Raw genomic sequence first — 18,139 nt, 5'->3', positions numbered from 1 at the left:
TAAGTTGAGTTTAGGCCACATTCATTGGTTTAAATTAAGTAAGACCAACAGAAGATTGTATGCTCTTGTGATTTATCTGTCAGAAATGATTTAATTTAATTTAATAGAAAGCTTCAGACTATAGAATTGGATGAAATATTTTGTGTGTAATGATGTAAGTCTAATTTATAATCCACAGTCCATCTTGAAATTAAAGAGACTGGGTGGATAGTAACTAAACTAAAGAAGGAGGGAGCAACTCAAAGGCCAAGCATATTTAATTTCTTCCAAAATATTGCCTGTATAGTTCTTTCTCTCTTTCCTTCAAACGCTGTTTTATATAGACTTGCTAGATGTTTTCCTAGGCTATGGGCCAAACTAGACACAACATTACTGCATACTTAAAAAAAAAAAAAAGATAAAGGCAACAAGAGGGGCCTCCTTTAATTTGATCAGGGCTATAGCATTTAGAGGAGGACCAAACTAGATTTGACTCTGGGATCTGTGAATGGGATCCCTTGTGTGGCTTTTTTGGATGGGTCCATAGCGCAGTGGTAGAGTATCTGATCTACATGCAGAAAGTCCCAGTTTCAGTCTCTGGCATCTCCAGGTAAGACTGGAAAGCCACCTGCCTGAAACATTGGAGAGCCACTGTTCAGTCACTGTAGACAATAAAGAGCAAGATAGACCAATAGTCTGATTTCATATGAAGTAGCATCCTTTGTTCCTAGGTTTCTAAAATAAAAACAGCCACAAGTGGTGGTGGTGAGCCTGAATCTGAACAGATTACAGTGCTGGGGAAGAAGGGGTTAACCCTTTCCCTCTGTGCCGTTTTCTGAATTGAAACTGTCCCTCCCTATAGCTACTATTTCCCCTATGGTCAGATATAGGGCACTATATATTTGTTACTTAATATATGTTAGGTACCATAGGGATAACCTAAAAGGGGTCTCTTTATCACAAGAAAAACTTACTGCTCTGGAGGGCCTTTTCTAGATTTGGGGCTTCTTAATGTGTTTTTATTCAACTGCTACTTTTGACTCTTTGATTGTTTTAGTTTATGTATTGCTTTGACTCTTAACTGTATTTTAATATTATAAGCCAACCAGTTTATTTCAACAGATAAACATGGAATGTGATATTAATAAATATTCAATTAATATAAATAATTTCCTGAAAGACAGAAATAAAGTGTGCTGTGATGAGTGAAGAATATTTGTGTGGAAAATGATGGGATGGCACAGGACTAAACCAGTGCTTGAATTATGAAGGGAAAGGTAGGGGATGCTTTAATGAAAGGTCACCACTTTGAGTTCCAGCTTTCAACTTTTGGAAGAAAGTGGGTATATAAATCAAATCAATAAATAAAGCCCAGGAGCCCAATCCCTCATCCCTTCAATTTTAGCCAATTTTTGCCTCCCTTGTAGCTTTCTAATCGCAATAACTACAGGGCTATCACAAAGGTAGGGAGGCCCGCCCCTTGTAATTGGTGCAATGGAAACACCAATTATGTTGCTTAACTTACTAACACCGAGAAGAAAACTACTAATGGAGAGTCCTAAAGTTCAAAATCTGCAGATCTTTGCCCAAGTTGGCTTACATTAAATTCTAGCTTTGAAAACAAAGTCATCACCACAATACTTTTAGCGAAGGACCCAGTGGGGCTTCTCAGGAAAGGGAGTTCTAAGGGGCAGGTTCTATGACAGAGAGGGTCTTTGCCTATAGCTCTGTCACTCTAATATCTAGTCTACAGGCCTGTTAGGGTTGACAGCCCTCCAGGACTGGCCTCCAGCAATCTTCAGTGCCTGTTGAAAGCAAGCCTGGAGATGTTTGTGGCTTGCTGTTGTGAAAAGAATGGGAAAATATTGAAAAAAATAAAAATCTCCAGGAATAACTTCAGTAAGCAACCTCAGACCCTTTTCTTATTTTAAATAGTTATATTCTGCTTTTCAAGAAGTAATTAAGTGTTTAAAGCAGTTTACACAGCAAAATAAATAAAAAACAACAGGAAGCTAGTTCACCTCTGAGAACCAGTGTCCCTGGCTGACATGTAGACTAAATTACTCCTGAGTAGTTGCACTGAAATTAAGTAGTGCTTTAAAGAGACTATTGGTCTGGATGTCATCCGGTGTTTCCTTCGGCTGTCTTCCACCAGAAGATACGCAAGGCCATTTGCATCCGGCTTACTTGAGAAACAGTCCCATAAAGAGCACATTGTAGAAATCAAGCCAAGAAACTGAAGTCCGAGAAATCTGACTTTTTTCTGTTTCTGATCACTAGCTGCTTTCTGGTGCATCCTTTTATGATATTTTTCAGGTGTTTCCTGGATTCTGTCACACACTAGTTAAAAAAAATTGTCTGTTATTCATGTTTTGATTTAATGGCACTATGGAAAAGGATCTAGCAAGCATTACATGCCAACTAGGGGTGTGCAATTCGGGTTTTCGGGTGATTCGGCTCGGACCCGAGCCGAATCACCCCTGTTCTGTTTTGTGCCCGAATCTGGGTCACCCGAATCACTCTTGATTCGGTTCGGATTTGGATTTAATCCGAATCCGAATCTGAATCGATTCGGGGGGGTAAAAAGGGGCCCAGGGGCAAAATTTTGGGGTGGAGTGGTAGTGCCCAATGGGTAGAGTCTACCACCCCAATTTCAGGGGGATTGGGCAAAATCCTGATTTTTGGTGAATTTTTAAAGTTTTAGTGACTTTGGGGCAGTTTGGGGGTATAGCATGGGATTTGGGCAAAAGGAGTGGGGTGGGGTGGTAGTGCCTAATGGGTGCAGGCTACCACCCCAATTTCAGGGGGATTGGGTAAAGGGCTGATTTTTGGTAAATTTCTGAAATTTTCATGTCTTTGGGGCAGATTGGGGCATATTGGGGCAGAAAGTGGGGCCTGGGGCAGAATAGTGGGGTGGGGTGGTAGTGCCTCATGGGTTCAGGCTACCACCCCAATTTCAGGGGGTTTGGACAAAGGGGTGATTTTTTGAGAATTTTTGAAGTTTTGGTGACTTTGGGGCAGTTTGGGGGCAGAAAGTGGATCTGCCCCAAAATAGTGGGGGTGGGGTGGTAGTGCCTCATGGGTGGAGGCTACCACCACAATTTCAGGGGGATTGGGCAGAGGGCTGATTTTTTGAGAATTTTTGAAGTTTGGGTGTCTTTGGGGCAGATTGGGGGCAGAAAGTGGATCTGCCCCAAAGGAGTGGGCTGGGCTGGTAGATAGTGCCTAATGGCTGGAGGCTACCACCCATGCCCAATTTAAGAGTGATTGGGCAGAGGGGGGAATTTTGGTGAATTTATTTTTATGAGGTTTGTCTTCATAAGGTGAAGTGTGCTAAATTGATTACTTCCTCATATTATTCATAGTAAAGGAAAGTGTGAAAAAGTGAAAGTGGGGTCATGAGAGCTGTTTAATTGAAAAAAATCTCATTTGCTATGATAGAATGAGAATTCACACCTCAGAAAAAACTTCTAAGGTGTGAATTCTCATTCTATCATAGCAAATGAGATTTTTTTCAATTAAACAGCTCTCATGACCCCACTTTCACTTTTTCACACTTTCCTTTACTATGAATAATATGAGGAAGTAATCAATTTAGCACACTTCACCTTATGAAGACAAACCTCATAAAAATAAATTCACCAAAATTCACCCCCTGCCCAATCACTCTTAAATTGGGCATGGGTGGTAGCCTCCAGCCATTAGGCACTATCTACCAGCCCAGCCCACTCCTTTGGGGCAGATCCACTTTCTGCCCCCAATCTGCCCCAAAGACACCCAAACTTCAAAAATTCTCAAAAAATCAGCCCTCTGCCCAATCCCCCTGAAATTGTGGTGGTAGCCTCCACCCATGAGGCACTACCACCCCACCCCACTATTTTGGGGCAGATCCACTTTCTGCCCCCAAACTGCCCCAAAGTCACTAAAACTTCAAAAATTCTCAAAAAATCACCCCTTTGTCCAAACCCCCTGAAATTGGGGTGGTAGCCTCCACCCATGAGGCACTACCACCCCACCCCACTATTCTGCCCCAGGCCCCACTTTTTGCCCCAATATGCCCCAATCTGCCCCAAAGACATGAAAATTTCAGAAATTTACCAAAAATCAGCCCTTTGCCCAATCCCCCTGAAATTGGGGTGGTAGCCTGCACCCAGTATGCACTACCACCCCACCCCATTCCTTTTGCCCAGATCCCATGCTATGCCCCCGAACTGCCCCAAAGTCACTAAAACTTTAAAAAATCGCCAAAAATCAGCCATGAACCGAATCACCCGAATTTTTCAGGTCCGAAATTCGGGTGATTCGGCTCGTGCCCGAAAAATATCGGGGGACATCGGGGGTGATTCGGTTCGGCCCCGAATCACCCGAAATTGTTCGTTTCGGGCACAGATCGTTCTGTGCCCGAAATTTTTTGCACATCCCTAATGCCAACTTTACAGACAGCAGATACAAGCTAAAACTTTGTCAGACAAAACTGAGATCCTGACCAATCCATAAAGTAGCAAAGTTGTAGCTCATTTGGTCACATTGGCATCAGTGGTTCAGAATTGGTGTATATTTAAGTTATTTGATGTAATTGATTTGTAGATTACAGCTGATGTGATTCTCAAGGGATCATTGCAACTATGAAAGACTTTGAGAATAAGGGCACACTCCAGGTTTTTATAAGTCAGGTCAAAATAGGAACATAGGGAGCTGCCTTATACTGAGTCAGGCCATTGGTCCATCTATCTCAATATTGTCTACACAGATTGGCAGAGGCTTCTCCAAGATTGCAGAAAGAAGTCTCTCTCAGCCCTGTCTTGGAAATGCCAGTGGAAGAATCCTGCATGCAAGCATACAGGTGCTCCTGCCAAATCAGCCCCATCTCCTAAGGGATCTTATAGTGCTCACATGTAGCCTCCCATTCAAATGCAAACCAGGGTGGACCCTGCTTAGCAACGGGGACAATTCATGCTTGCTACCACAAGACCAGCTCTCCCCCTTTGAATATATATTAAGCAAATGTGCAGATGTTCATTTAGGTCATTTTACATGTTAATTGTTTTCAGTGGTTTGTGCTAACATTTAATTATTTCATTTCAAGCCTTTGAAACACAAACAGATGGAAGTGAAGCTATAATTGCAGTGCCTGGTGTAGAAGGAAGAATCTATCACATTTCTCAAGACATGAAGGAACACCTGCATCAGCTCCGAATGGCAAGGAAGGAAGGTTTACATGCATTCCCTCCCCTTCTTAGCAATGACTGTGAGAATTCTGACTCTGATTAATGTTAGGAAACCATCTCATGGTATAGAATCTTGGAAAATGTTAATTGTCTGATATGCAACTTGTGATATTGCTATTGCCAAGATATGTGTTAATTCATTTTTATTATTTCCATTTTACTTAAGTTGTTCTCTTGATCTTAGTCTTTACTCATTTGTGAAGAGAGCAAACCTTTCCTGCTGCATCCGGTATTTCTACTAAAACAAATAAAAAGGTGCTTCTCATTTTCATTATTATAAATACAATTCTCTTGTCATCTTATTTAATTGAGAAGTCTATGTTTTCTTTTAAAATATACATTTTCAGATTTTATATGTAACTGTCTGTTTCAATTAAAATGGCTAAAGTCAAAAAGATTACCAAAGAAAAAGCATTTAATTGATAAAGAATATTATTTCAGAAAGAGATTGGTATGCCCGTTTAACATTGCAACCTGCCACTTGTACTAATCCTCATGAAGGACAGTCACTGGGTGGAAAATAATTCTAGCTATTTTCATAACTTGGTAGGCATCTCAATTTTTAAAAGCTCATGTCACAAAGTATTTGCTATTGATATTAAACGGAGGGGAAAGACAGAAGAGGATCATAAGTTATTCTTAACACCCAGATAAAAAGAACAAACTGTCTCATTTCTATTGGCTTCAAATCAGGCAGCAATGAAACTGCATCTGAAACTCTAGTATTTGGAGAGTTGAACAATGTATCATCCTTGCCTTTGTACTGTTAAATCACAGCCACATTTCAAGCCACTGGATCATAGCCACTGGATGGCTTTAATTTTGTAATGATAGTTTAGTAATGGCTGCCAATGTAACTGCTGTCTTTGTGAATTAATATGCCAGTTACAAAAAGAGATCTATCTAGAGATGTGAGAGCAATCTACAAATGAGGGCAGGGAGGGCTTTCCTTTATTTCTATAGATGTTACTGGTCCCTGTTTTACTGACCAAGAAATGAAGGCACTACAGAAAGGAGATTCAGGAGCATGGGGCCGTAGGAGTTTGGTCTGCTTAGTCATCGGAATAACGAATGGCACTGAAAACCAGCTGTTGCTATGATAGCCTTCTCATCTTCAGCTGGGTCACATCAGTATATGCATTATTTGAAAACAACATGCATTTTCTGATAAGCTTTTAAATTATCCTTAGGTTTTTAATCTTTTTTCAACTAGATTGTAAGCCATTAATGGGTGGGCATTAGTATACTTCAAGGGCTTATAATCTAGTTGAAAAAGAGTGAAAAATATAAAGATAATGTAAAAGCCCATCAGCAAATTCATGTTGTTTAATAATACTACTAGCCGACCCCACACAGAGCATTTGTGCGCTCTTTGGAGCCGGCGGTTACCTCTTCCCCCCCACCTTCTGCCCCAGTCTCTGCTTCCGGGCCCAGCCACCTCCCCTCCCCACTGCCACTTCTCTCCGCCCCTTTCTCCCCCTGCCCCGGGCATTGCCTCCGTAGCTGGGCTGGGCCTGCCGCTGCCTCTGGCCTCTACGGCCAGGCCTGCCGCTGCCATGGCGAGCAATCCTCCTGGGTGCGCCTCAGCCAATCAGCTGAGCTCTGGGATGCACATTCCAAGGCACATCCAGGAGAATTAATATAATAGCACAACTGGTAAGAACTTGTAAGTAGTTCTGTTGGAGAAGCAGCAGCTGGATTCTAAGAAGGTTGGGGAAACCCCGTATCCTGCCACTCACTCTCAAACCTTAGCCGTTTAGGGGGTAGGTAGTCAACCACCCCAACATTTCTGAATTCCCCAGAAGGCAGGGATTGAGCCTGGAGAAGCAGTCATTATTTTCACCATTTTGTGGGGAAAATGCAGCTCTTGCTTGAAAGCTTCATGCACAGAATCCTCCCTTCCCTGTAGTTTGAAGCTAGCAGAGTTAATGGAAGAGCTACATATAGCCTGTGAGATCCAGCAGGTCTTAGGTCAAGGACCTTATTGGTTGCTGCACAGGCAGCTAGCTCTTCCAAGGAGATTGTCTGGCGTGTCATTTACCCAAGCAAAGTTATCTAGTTATTTCTAGTTATCAGTTTTTTAGTCATATTCTGCACCAATTCTACCGGTTTTTCCTGATCACTTTTGGCTAAATGGCTATATATACTTTTAGGTTAGCTTTAGCTTTGTGCTAGAACAGCAGTTCACAGCATACTGACATCATGCCTCTTTTCCTTCTTCTGTCTTGCCAGATTCCCTCCTCTTTAGTCCTGCCTTCCAACCCTTTTACTTCCTTTGCTCTGTTCCTGCCCTCCTAAGGCATAAAGTACACATAATGGCAGCAGATCTGCGTGTTTAAACTTGGATGTTCCCCATCACATAGAAAGAGGGAAGAGGAGTTTGATCTGAGCAGCAAAAACGTTCCCCTGCTACTGATTGCCTGGCAGTCCCTTTCCCTAAGGAATTTGCTCCTAGTTGAGTGCACATTGGAGATTAGCTGAGGACAGAATCACTTGGGCAGCAAAGACTGCAGTAAGATGGGGTGGGGTGGGGTGGGGCGATCACCAAGCATTTTGCTTTCAGATCCAACTCTTTATTAGCTCTTTCTTTCTTATTGGGGCAGATCCAGATATAAACACATAGACTTGCTACTATCACGTCTAGTTTGGCTCCATGCTACCATTAATTGATCCATTCCTTAATTATAATCCAAAAGTATGAAACTGAAGCAGAGTTGTAATCTGCGAAAAAAATCTTCAGTGCTGATGTCACAGTCAAAAATATGTATATGCCTCTTAAATTAGACAATCACATTGAATCAAATGTCTCTAATAATAAATGATTACTTTGGGTTACTTTATCTAGTAATGACAGTCTTAATTAAATGCACTCTCAAAGCATGATCTGTATTGAATGTATTGTATATACATTGCTTAACTGATCAGCTAATTGGCTAGAGTAAAGACAATTAAATCAGAAGGCTATAGTAAATTATATTGTGTTTTGCACACAATAAATTGTATTATATTCATCACTCATATTTGATTAAAACTCTACTGAAAAAAAAGTTTTCACAAAAGGGTTTTGAAGATGTATACATATTCCCTGCATATGTACTGGTTAAGGACACAGATAAAATAATTTTTATGTGCTTCAAATTCATTTCAAAAATCTTTACAGAAAAGGAAGTGAAAAGGTCATCAGAAAAGCTTCCTTTTAAAATCCTTCAGGTCAGGGAAATAGACAGCACTATAGTCTTCATATAAAAGTAACTGTGGGGAGCTCAGATTACTTAGAAAATGTGAAAAAAATGAATATAACTCATTGACTCGAGTCTTATGCATTCTGGGCTGCTATATGCACATGCATGTGTATGTTCATATGTACATTAACAGTCTAAAGCATGTAGAAAGCAGCTAGCAGTCCTCTTCAGGTTTCTTAATGCTAACCCAAATGAAACCTGCTAGGATTGCTAAGGATACCTCTCTACAGAAACTGGCTGACATTGTAATGATCAGTGCAATGGGGAGAAGCACCAGTGTAACAACAGTGCTTCTGAAGAGTTCCAGACTAATGTTGTACCAGTGCTAGTATGTATGCATGCCAGTGACCTCCCCTTCCCCTGGATGCCCTCTGTGCCACTTAAAGATATGTCACTGAGGGCTGTGTGACCCTCAGGAACATGTTTATGGGTATTACAGAGTACTTCCTGGGGAAGGGGATTGATTGGTTGGTTGGTTGGTTGGTTGGTTGGTTGGCTAAGTGCCATCAAGTCAGTGTTGACTCTTAGCAACCACATAGATAGATTCTCTCCAGGATGATCTGTCTTCAACTTGGCCTTTAAGGGGTCTCAGTGGTACATTCATTGTTGTCGAAACCGAGTTCTTCCACCTTGCTGCTGGTCATCCTCTTCTTCTCTTTCCTTCAACTTTCCCAGCATTATGGACTTCTCAAGGGAGCTGGGTTTTCGCATAATGTGTCCTAAATATGATAGTTTGAGCCTGGTCATTTGTGCCCTGAGTGAAAATTCTGGATTGATTTGTTCTATGATCCATTTATTTGTTTTCCTGGCTATCCATGGTATCCTCAAAAGTCTTCTCGAGCACCAAAGTTCAAAAGTATCAATACTTTTTCTATTTTACTTCTTCAAAGTCCACCTTTCGCATCCATAGAGTGTCACAGGAAAAACCATTGTCCGAACGATTCTAATATTTGTAGGTGTAGACACGTCACGGCATCTAAATATCCTTTCCAAGTCCTTTATTGCAATCCTACCAAGTGCTATTCTGCGGCATATTTCTTGACTGCTGGATCCTTTACCGTTGATGGTCAATCCTAGAAGGCAGAAGTTATCTACCACTTCAATGTCTTCATGATCAATTCTGAGGCTGGTTGCTGTACCCAATTTCATTAGTTTAGAATTCTTTACATTTAGTTGTAATCCTGTTTTTTCACTGTGCTCCTTGACTTCCATTACTAGAGTTTGCAGATCATCTGCATTCTCAGCTATCAGAGTGGTGTCATCAGCGTAGCGCAAGTTAATGATGTTTCTTCCTCCAACTTTAAAACCAAGCTCATCTTCCAATCCATTTTCTCTCAGTATATGTTCAGCATATAAGTTGAATAAAGAAGGAGAAAGAATACAGCCTTGTCTTACTCCTTTGTTGATCTGGAACCAGTATGTTTCACCATGTTCCATCTGGACTGTGGTTTCCTGCCTGGAGTATAGGTTTCTCATGAGAACAATGAGATGTTCTGGGATGCCCATTTTCCTAAGGATATTCCACAACTTGACATGGTCGATGCAATCAAAGATTTTTCTGTAGTTAATAAAGCACATATTGACTTCTTTTTGGAATTATTTGGCTTTCTCAATTATCTAGCGTGCATCAGCAATGATGTCTCTTGTTCCTCTGCCTTTTCTGATACCAGCTTGAACATCCAGCATTTCCTTTTCCACATAGGGCTCTATCTAATCTGTGTTGGATGATCCTGAGCATTATTTTGCTAGCATGTGAAATTAAGGATATTGTACGATGGTTTGCACAATCTGTTAAGTCTCCTTTCTTTGGTATGGGTATGTAGACTGACCTCTCTCCAATCTGTTGGCCACTGTGTCATTTTCCAAATTTGCTGGCATAGTTTGGTTAGAGCATTGTCTGATTCTTCTTCTGTTGCCTACATTTCTGTAGCGATTCCATCAATTCCTGTTGCCTTCCGACTCGTTAATGACCAGAGTGCTGATCTCACTTCATCTTCCCGTATTAGAGGTTTTGCAAGTAGGGAATATCTTCTAGAGTATCTTGGATGTTGACGTCCCTGCTGTATAGATTTTCAGTATACTCCTTCCATCTCTGTTTGATCTTCTTTGAATCGGTTACTATCTGTCCTTTGGTATCCCTTGACATACCAGTTCGAGGTTGGGATGTCCTTCTGAGTCCAGAGATCTTTTAGAAAACTTTCCTTGCTTTTCCGTGTCTATTTCTATCCTCAAGGTTTTTACAGATGTCATTGTAGTACTGCTCATTGTCTCTTCTAACAGCTTTCTGAAATTCCCTATTAGGTTCCTTCCTGAGGAACCTAATAGGGAAAGGGGGGAGTCGCTGAAATTTGCTTCCAGTGCTGAGCCAGCACTGGAGCTGAGCTAGTTGAACTTTCCAGAAGCACCAGTGCCTGGTTAGTCAGGATGTCAGCCAGTGAGTCTGGACATCCTGATCACCTTGAATGGGCAACTGATGAATGGCCAGGGGTTTAAAAGAACTTTAATGTTCTGTAATGTATTTTATTTTATTATTTATTTATGTTATGGTCAGGATTTATACCAACCTTTCCAAGTTGGCTATTAATTTAAAACAATAAAAGCAAACAAACCTCAAAATAAAATAACAATTCCGCCTATAAAACAGCAGCACTAAACATTAAGCATTGACATTAAAAATTAAACAGCCGATCTCCTTCCAACTGGTTAAAACAATACATGGCTAAAAGCTTTGCATAAAAGGTATGTTCTGACTATCTAAAAGCAGCCAGGGAATGGGAGTGAGGGGCTGTGGATGTTTTCCTAACAACCTGGAATCTCTCTCCAGCTTTCATAAGGTGACTTGCTCCAGTAGTTGGGAGAGAGGAGTGAAGCAGTTTGGAGCCAGTATTTCAATTTAGATTGAGAGGCATGTGGAGAGTGGAATGTTTTTGCGGGTATTAGTTAAAATTAGTTAAAATTAGCTCTCCATGGACCTCTCAGTTGCTTAGCTCCACAGTAGCGCCAGCGGGGGGTGGATTTTCACCCATTGCCTTCCTCTGGAAGTGCCCTGTGCCACCCAGAAATATGTTGCACAGCTCTCCACAGTGGGGACGCCAGGTATGTGGCCTCACACTTAGGATGTCAGCCACCAGCTCTGGGAATCTGAGTCAGGGTCAGCAGTTGTGCTACTTGTTGCAGGAGCTTATTTGCTTCCATTATGCTTTGCTCATATATTTAGAAATACACATGACAAGGACACCTTGAGGCTATTCACACGTGTGTGCAAAAACTGGGCTAAGGGAGCCCAGCCTGGTTTTGCACGCACGTGTGAACAGCTTGGATCGGGCCCGATCCTGGCAGCTACACGGCAGCAAAGCTGCCTGAGTACCCAGTTCCACCCCTCCCTATTTTCTTCATTATCTCCTTCACTCCAAGGGGCTGCTGGGGAGAGGGGTGGACACGGCCCCCTCTCTCCTAGCTATGCCCCTGCCCAGGTCTTTCCGTTTCTTGGGAAGATGGGGGAGGGGCTGCCCCAATTGTTCTCAGAGGCCACTCCTGTTCTCTATAGGAGCTGGTGATGGCCTCTCTGGCCTGGATGCCTCTTCCACCTTCTGCTCAGGGCAACCAAAGAACAACATGAAGGAACCCTGCAAGTTATCTGCATCTTGTTATCGTTCCCAAATTTAGATGCGCTTTGACTTTAGTGTGTTTGGACGTCCTTCCCTCCGCTGTTTTGGAGGGTAGATTTAAAGGCACTCCTTTCCCCACCCGCCTATGTCCCTGCGGTACAGGCCAAGTGGAGACCAGCGCACATTCTATTTTATATTGTGATTTGTATAGGGATGCCTGTTTAGGATTAATCTCCCCTTTGCTGACTGATTTTATATGATTTTAAAAATCATCCTGATGATTTTTATCTGAAGTTTTTATTAGCCAATCCTGATGAGAATGTTATTAATAGAATGGCCAGGTACTGTTATATAATTTGTACAATCCATTCAGGTTTTTAAATGTTTGATCTTGATATATTTAATTTAATATTTAATATATTTGATCTTGATAATCTCCCCTTTGCTGACTGATTTTATAGGGCATCCTGATGATTTTTATCTGAAGTTTTTGTTAGCCAATCCTGATGAGAATGTTATTAATAAAATGGCCAGGTACTGTTATATAATTTGTAAAATCCATTCAGGTTTTTAAATGTTTGATCTTGATATATTTGTTCTTATGTTTTCTGGTTTCGTATGTCTGTTCTTTTTTGTGTTTTTGTACTCTGGTCTATACCTGTAATAAAGAACAACATGAAGGATCTGAAATATAGTACATAAAAACAAAACAACAGATCCTGATAATATAACCAAAGACAAACCCCCCCCTTAAATATATGAATATAAATTATATTGAAAGTGGATCAATAATTTGTATATAGTGAACTGGATATATAAATAAGATGCAATAGCCACACATTTATAGCAATACATATGTACACACAATTAAACAATAATATCAAAAACTATGAGACCACAACAGCTATCCAGTATTTTACACGGTTTCAATGTGTCTTTTCCAAGTGTACTCTAAGTTCAAAGAATATTTGGTAAGTGTCAGCTGTGGTATCTTATTGTTTTTCTGTTGGACGCCGAGTATTTCTCGCAGGGAATCCGTCGGTTGTTTCCCGTCATCTATCATCTGTCCGTTTTGTTTCCTCAGGTTTCCAGCAGACTGAGGGCATACAGGTTCCTCAGGGCTCACAGGTCTTTCAGTACCCCTAGGAAGCGAGAGGCTGCCCCAACAGTCTCACAGGCCACTGCTGGTTTCTCTAGGAGCCAGTGATGAGCTCTTTGACCTGCCCACCTCTTCAGCATTCTCTGTCAAGATGTAGATGCTGCCTTCATATGCCAGATCAGTTTATCCGTGCTGTGCTGGCTCCCAATATCAATATCAAGTGTCTTGGACACTAGCTGACAGCTTCTGTGGATTTCTTGGTGAGCTTAATGACATCGTGAGTGTGCTACTGCTTTCCCACATCTTGCCCTCAGCTTAGCCCTTTGGGATATTCTCAATCACCACATGACTAATAATGGAACATATGGAGCACTGGGGGGTCCATGTGGAGGGTGTCGTGGAGAATGCAGTGCCGAGACAGTGAACAATAATGAAAAAGGTGTTGGCACTGGAGCTGTTAACTTTGAGAGCCTCTTTGCTGGGAGATTGGCTAAACCACCCCCCACCCCGCCATTACTGACAACTTGTATTGGTATATATATGTGCTCAGATTGCCTGGGTCATGAAGTTTTTGTGGACTGAATATAGAAAGGGAGTGTCATTTACAATTTCTTTTCATATTCAGATTGTTGAATAATCAAATCTTCCATTATATAAAAAGCTGGGGTCCCCCATAGCATTATTATTGTAATTAGAGGGGGATTATAAAAGATATTTTAAAATGTCTGTTATTTTAATTGCCTCATTGAATGAACATGGTAATGTTATACGTCTGTTACATCAGAAAACACTAAACCTCTTTTATTTCCTAGAATGAATGAGTACTAAATATAGCTCAATTGTCGTTCCATTAATTCCTATTTATGTACAGGCATCATCAAATATAGTGCATGGTTACTGTATTTATCTGAATCCAAGACTAGGTTTCCCCCCAAGTTTTTTAATATTAGAAATCAGGAAGTTGTCTTACATTCAGCGTCCTGTTCCTTTCAAGTAAATGCAGGTATGACCTCTATTTAACTTCTCCTTTTTAAGGGGATCATCTTACATTCAGAGTCATCTTTGATTCAGGTAAATACAGCATGTATTTAATGCATGGTAATGAGGATTTTCTAACACTGTACACAGGCACAGCAACTTATTCTTCAGCTACACCTGATTTCCAGAGTTATCACTCTTGTCTACAGGGACATACTACACCAGAAACCATGTGAGACAAGGATCGTGCTGGGTGGAAATGGAAGAAAGCTTGCTCCTCTTACACTTTCAAAGTAGCCAGCATTCACCATTGGGCTCTGTGTGTGTGTGTGTGCTATTTACTTTCTCCTATATGTCAATGAGAGCCATTCACTTCCATGGAAGAAAGCAAAATGGCGGTTTTTGAGGACAATGGTGGTATAGATAAAACACAGCCTTTACTCTTGGCACTGATGTTGCCAGTAAGCCAAAACTGAACAAATGACTAATGACATCAATTCAATGAAAAGGATCAGGACTATGAAGAGCTCACTGGTTAACAATTGTTTATGATTTTATATGTTGCTTGGTCTGGGGGTTAGTGAGGGCAGCATGGCAACTGTTGCTAGATACTAGTACTGACACAGAGAGAATTCCATGGATCTCAACCTAGGAAGCAGAGTCAGTTGGAAGGTAATTACCAAGGAAGAGGCTGGCAGAAAAGGGACTCCGACTGTTAGTTAACTCAGCTGTAACTGTTGCGTATTTTGAACTGCATTTCTTGGAAAGGATCAAATTTTCTTTTGTTTGTTCTCTGTTTTTCTTTGTGAGACAAATATTTATTTTAAAACATTTGGACTTTTCTCTATTGCTGTGACATCAAGCGCTCCCTTAACCCCATTTTCTTGATCGTGTGGAGAGCCCAGGAAGGGGAGGGAATGGGAGGGGGGATCCCCATGATGCACTGTGCATTCGTGTGGCGCAGCATTGTATTTCCGGGGGTTAGGCTGACATATCCTAGCCCCTGACCCTCCCTGGTGCCTCAGTGTACAGAGAATCATCTGGGTGCATGGGGAGCGTGCTGAGCAATGCCAGCTCGCTCATCTGTGGGGAAGGTAAGTTTAACCTGCCTTCCCTGCAGACCACCCTCTAGCCCTTCTCTGTAATCATGAGAAGAGGCTCACAGAATAAAAAAATCCTCAAAACAAATAGGAATAAGGATGGAGTAAAACTCCAGCCAAACAGAAGGGGGAATCTTGGAAATCAAAAAGAGGGAATTCATTCAAACATGTTCCAGCCTTTAACAGGCCTTCCTCAATGGTATGAAACGTTGTCTCCAGTTGCTCCCTGATTCCAGAGGCATAATGATCTTGGCGACAGCCTGGGTGCTGAATGCGATCACCACCACTGTGCTCTCTCCCTCTCCCCCCTACCACACACACACACACTTTTGTTCAAGATTTCATATTGGGATATATAGGCTGCATTAGATATATCAGCAACATATCAACATTTAGTCTTTATATTAGTAATAAATTGTTCATCTTGTTATTTCAGTAATTTTTCTTTGTGCTGATCTTTTTCATTGAACTGATGCTGCCAGTACCATGGACAGGGGGCAAGAGTTTTTGTGTTTTTTTTGCTACTACAGCTGTGTTCCTAATTTATTTATTTAAAATATTTGTATCTGCCTCCCAAGTTTAAAATCTCTCAGGATGGAAGTGTGCCTTTATCCCATAGATTCTGCTCCTCCCCTTCTCAGCCAAGCCTAATTACATGTGACTGAAATAATGGCATACTAGCCAACCCTGCACAGAACATCTGTGCGCTCCTTGGGGCCGGCTGTTTTCCCCTCCCTCTCCCTCCCCCTCCTACCCAGTCTCTCCTCTCTCCCCCACTCACCCCCAACACCTGCACAGAGCCGTCGCCAGTCCCTCCCGCTGCCTCCTGCCTCCCCCCCGCACCTGGCCCAGTTCTCCACCCCATCGTGATTTTTGGCTTAGCAGCCCAGCCGCCTCCTCACCCTGACAGCTGGGCCTGCCACCAGCTCCTCGCTGCTGCCACCACTCCACTGCAGCCAGCCCCACCACCACCACGCCTTCCTCTCCTCACCGCGGCTGGATCAGCCACCGCCGCTGCCTCTCCGCTGCAGCTGGGCCCACCACCACCACCTCCCTGCCGGGCCCGGGCCCGCCGCAGCTTCGCCTGCCTTCCTGCCACCGCCTCCCCAACGTGGCCACCACTGCCTCTCCTACCTCTCCTTGCTGCCATAAGCTTCAAAGAGGCCAACCGGTGCCCAGCCAATCAGCTTCAAAGAGGCCAACCGGTGCCCAGCCAATCAGGCGTCTACCTTGCTGGCATGCATAGCCTTGCCACATCCCTACGCATGGCTGGTGGCTGGTTAAGAGAATTAAGTATAATGATGATTCTTCACACCTACCCCTGCCTCCATGTCTATCCCCTTCCTACTTTGTAGATGTAGATGGTGGTTTTGTACATATATAGAGTAGATGGCGAGTCTCTGGGGACAGAGGCCTGTTCTCTCATTATTTGTAAAGTTGCATGTATGTGACTGGTGCTTTATAAATAAATTCAGTTAAAGGGGGAAAATCCCTTAGTTTGCAGCCTTAGTTACAGATATGGCAGCTCCAACCGAGCGCCAAATAGTGAGTAAATTCCCCATGATGTTCATAACATGGGGGTATGAGAACTGATGTCCAGTCTGATATATTGAACTGCCCTACAAAATCAGAATTTGAAACATAACTTGGCTAGGCCGTCCATTTTCCAATCCACTAACTGTGTAGGCTGGTGGCACCAGCAAAAGCTGGGAATTAGTGTTACAGCAATGTTTAAGAAGGATTTGGTAACATGTGCCTCTGTGCATATGATGAGTGCTGTCACACAGCACTCAACTGTGCTTTGAAAGAGCATTTCAACAGCAAGGCCACAAAGGTTAGGGATGGGCCCGGACCGGTCCGGAGGCCATTGAAGAAGCCTCCAGACCGGTCCGGACCTGGGAGGTCAGGTTCAGGTGGAGGGGGTACCTTTAAGAGCGGCGGGAGGGTTTACTTACCCCTCCCGCTGCTTTCCCGCTCTGGCGCCGTAATCCTAAAAGTAATTGGGGCGGCAGGACACCTCCCTGCCGCCCCTTCCCTGACGTTGCTTGAAAAAACTCCCAGCAGTCCTTTGCGCACGCGCGCACGTCACAGAGATGTGAAGCGCGTGCTCATCTCCATGACGTGCATGCCCAGAGCGGGAAAGCGGCGGGAGGGGTAAGTAAACCCTCCCGCCGCTCTTAAAGGTACCCCCCCCACCCCAGTGCTGGACCGCAGTTGGCGGTTCCGTGCACACCCCTAACAAAGGTTACAGACACTTGGTGAAATCCTGCTTCTACTGAAATCAGCAATAAGGTTTCAATTGATTTTAATGAAGGACTGCAGTCATTTCTTTTGTGAACCCAGCTTTTTGTTTCTTTAACCATCACTTAACACACACAAAAAAGAATAAAATGTACTACATTAAGACATTAAGAGCCACTACTATATTACAAGGGCACAATCATTATGTAGTTATGCTTTTAGTATTTTACTGTAATTCCAATATCATGACAATTCCTACAATTATAAGGACATTTAATATGTTATTAATATACCTAAAACATGCACAATCTGCATGATTAACAGATGCAGGGGTATAATTAGAATTACTTCTCACAGTATCAAACTCTTTGGGTCAGCCCATATATGATTACCTTCCTTCATCTGGCGTGACCTGAGAGACCCCAGGAGTGCAGCTGCATGGAGAATTTAATGTGTGACCTGGCACATTTGTGGATAAGGTTATTGCATCCCATAGACATCCCATTGAGCAAGTACAGTGCTTCAAAAATGTACTGGTGGTGTAGCTATAATTGAGCGGAACAACCTCAGAACAGTGGTACATATGCTGGTAACCTCCAGACTGGATTACTGCAATGCGCTCTATGTGGGGCTGCCCTTGTATGTAGTCCGGAAATTACAGTTG

At 42.6% G+C, this 18,139-nt stretch overlaps 1 protein-coding gene across 4 annotated transcripts in view; it reads left to right on the top strand.

The window, feature by feature from the left end:
* The window catches only part of LOC128346839 (mannosylglucosyl-3-phosphoglycerate phosphatase-like), a 38,918-nt gene extending 33,425 nt beyond the window's left edge, over nt 1-5,493 (top strand). For 3 of the 4 annotated variants that reach the window (XM_053300561.1, XM_053300565.1, XM_053300562.1), the window contains 2 exons: nt 4,730-4,822; nt 5,066-5,493. In XM_053300561.1, the coding sequence (XP_053156536.1) occupies nt 4,730-4,822; nt 5,066-5,250 (278 nt within the window). In that variant the 3' untranslated portion in view covers nt 5,251-5,493. The remainder of the gene's footprint in view (nt 1-4,729; nt 4,823-5,065) is intronic. The other variant, XM_053300563.1, reaches the window with a different exon arrangement.
* The last annotated feature ends 12,646 nt before the right edge of the window (nt 5,494-18,139 follow it).

The sequence above is a fragment of the Hemicordylus capensis genome, chromosome 2, assembly GCF_027244095.1.
Source record: "Hemicordylus capensis ecotype Gifberg chromosome 2, rHemCap1.1.pri, whole genome shotgun sequence".
Classification (NCBI taxonomy): Eukaryota; Metazoa; Chordata; class Lepidosauria; order Squamata; family Cordylidae; genus Hemicordylus; species Hemicordylus capensis.
Note: the sequence above shows the minus strand (reverse complement) of the source record. Positions and strands in the feature narration are given on the sequence as shown.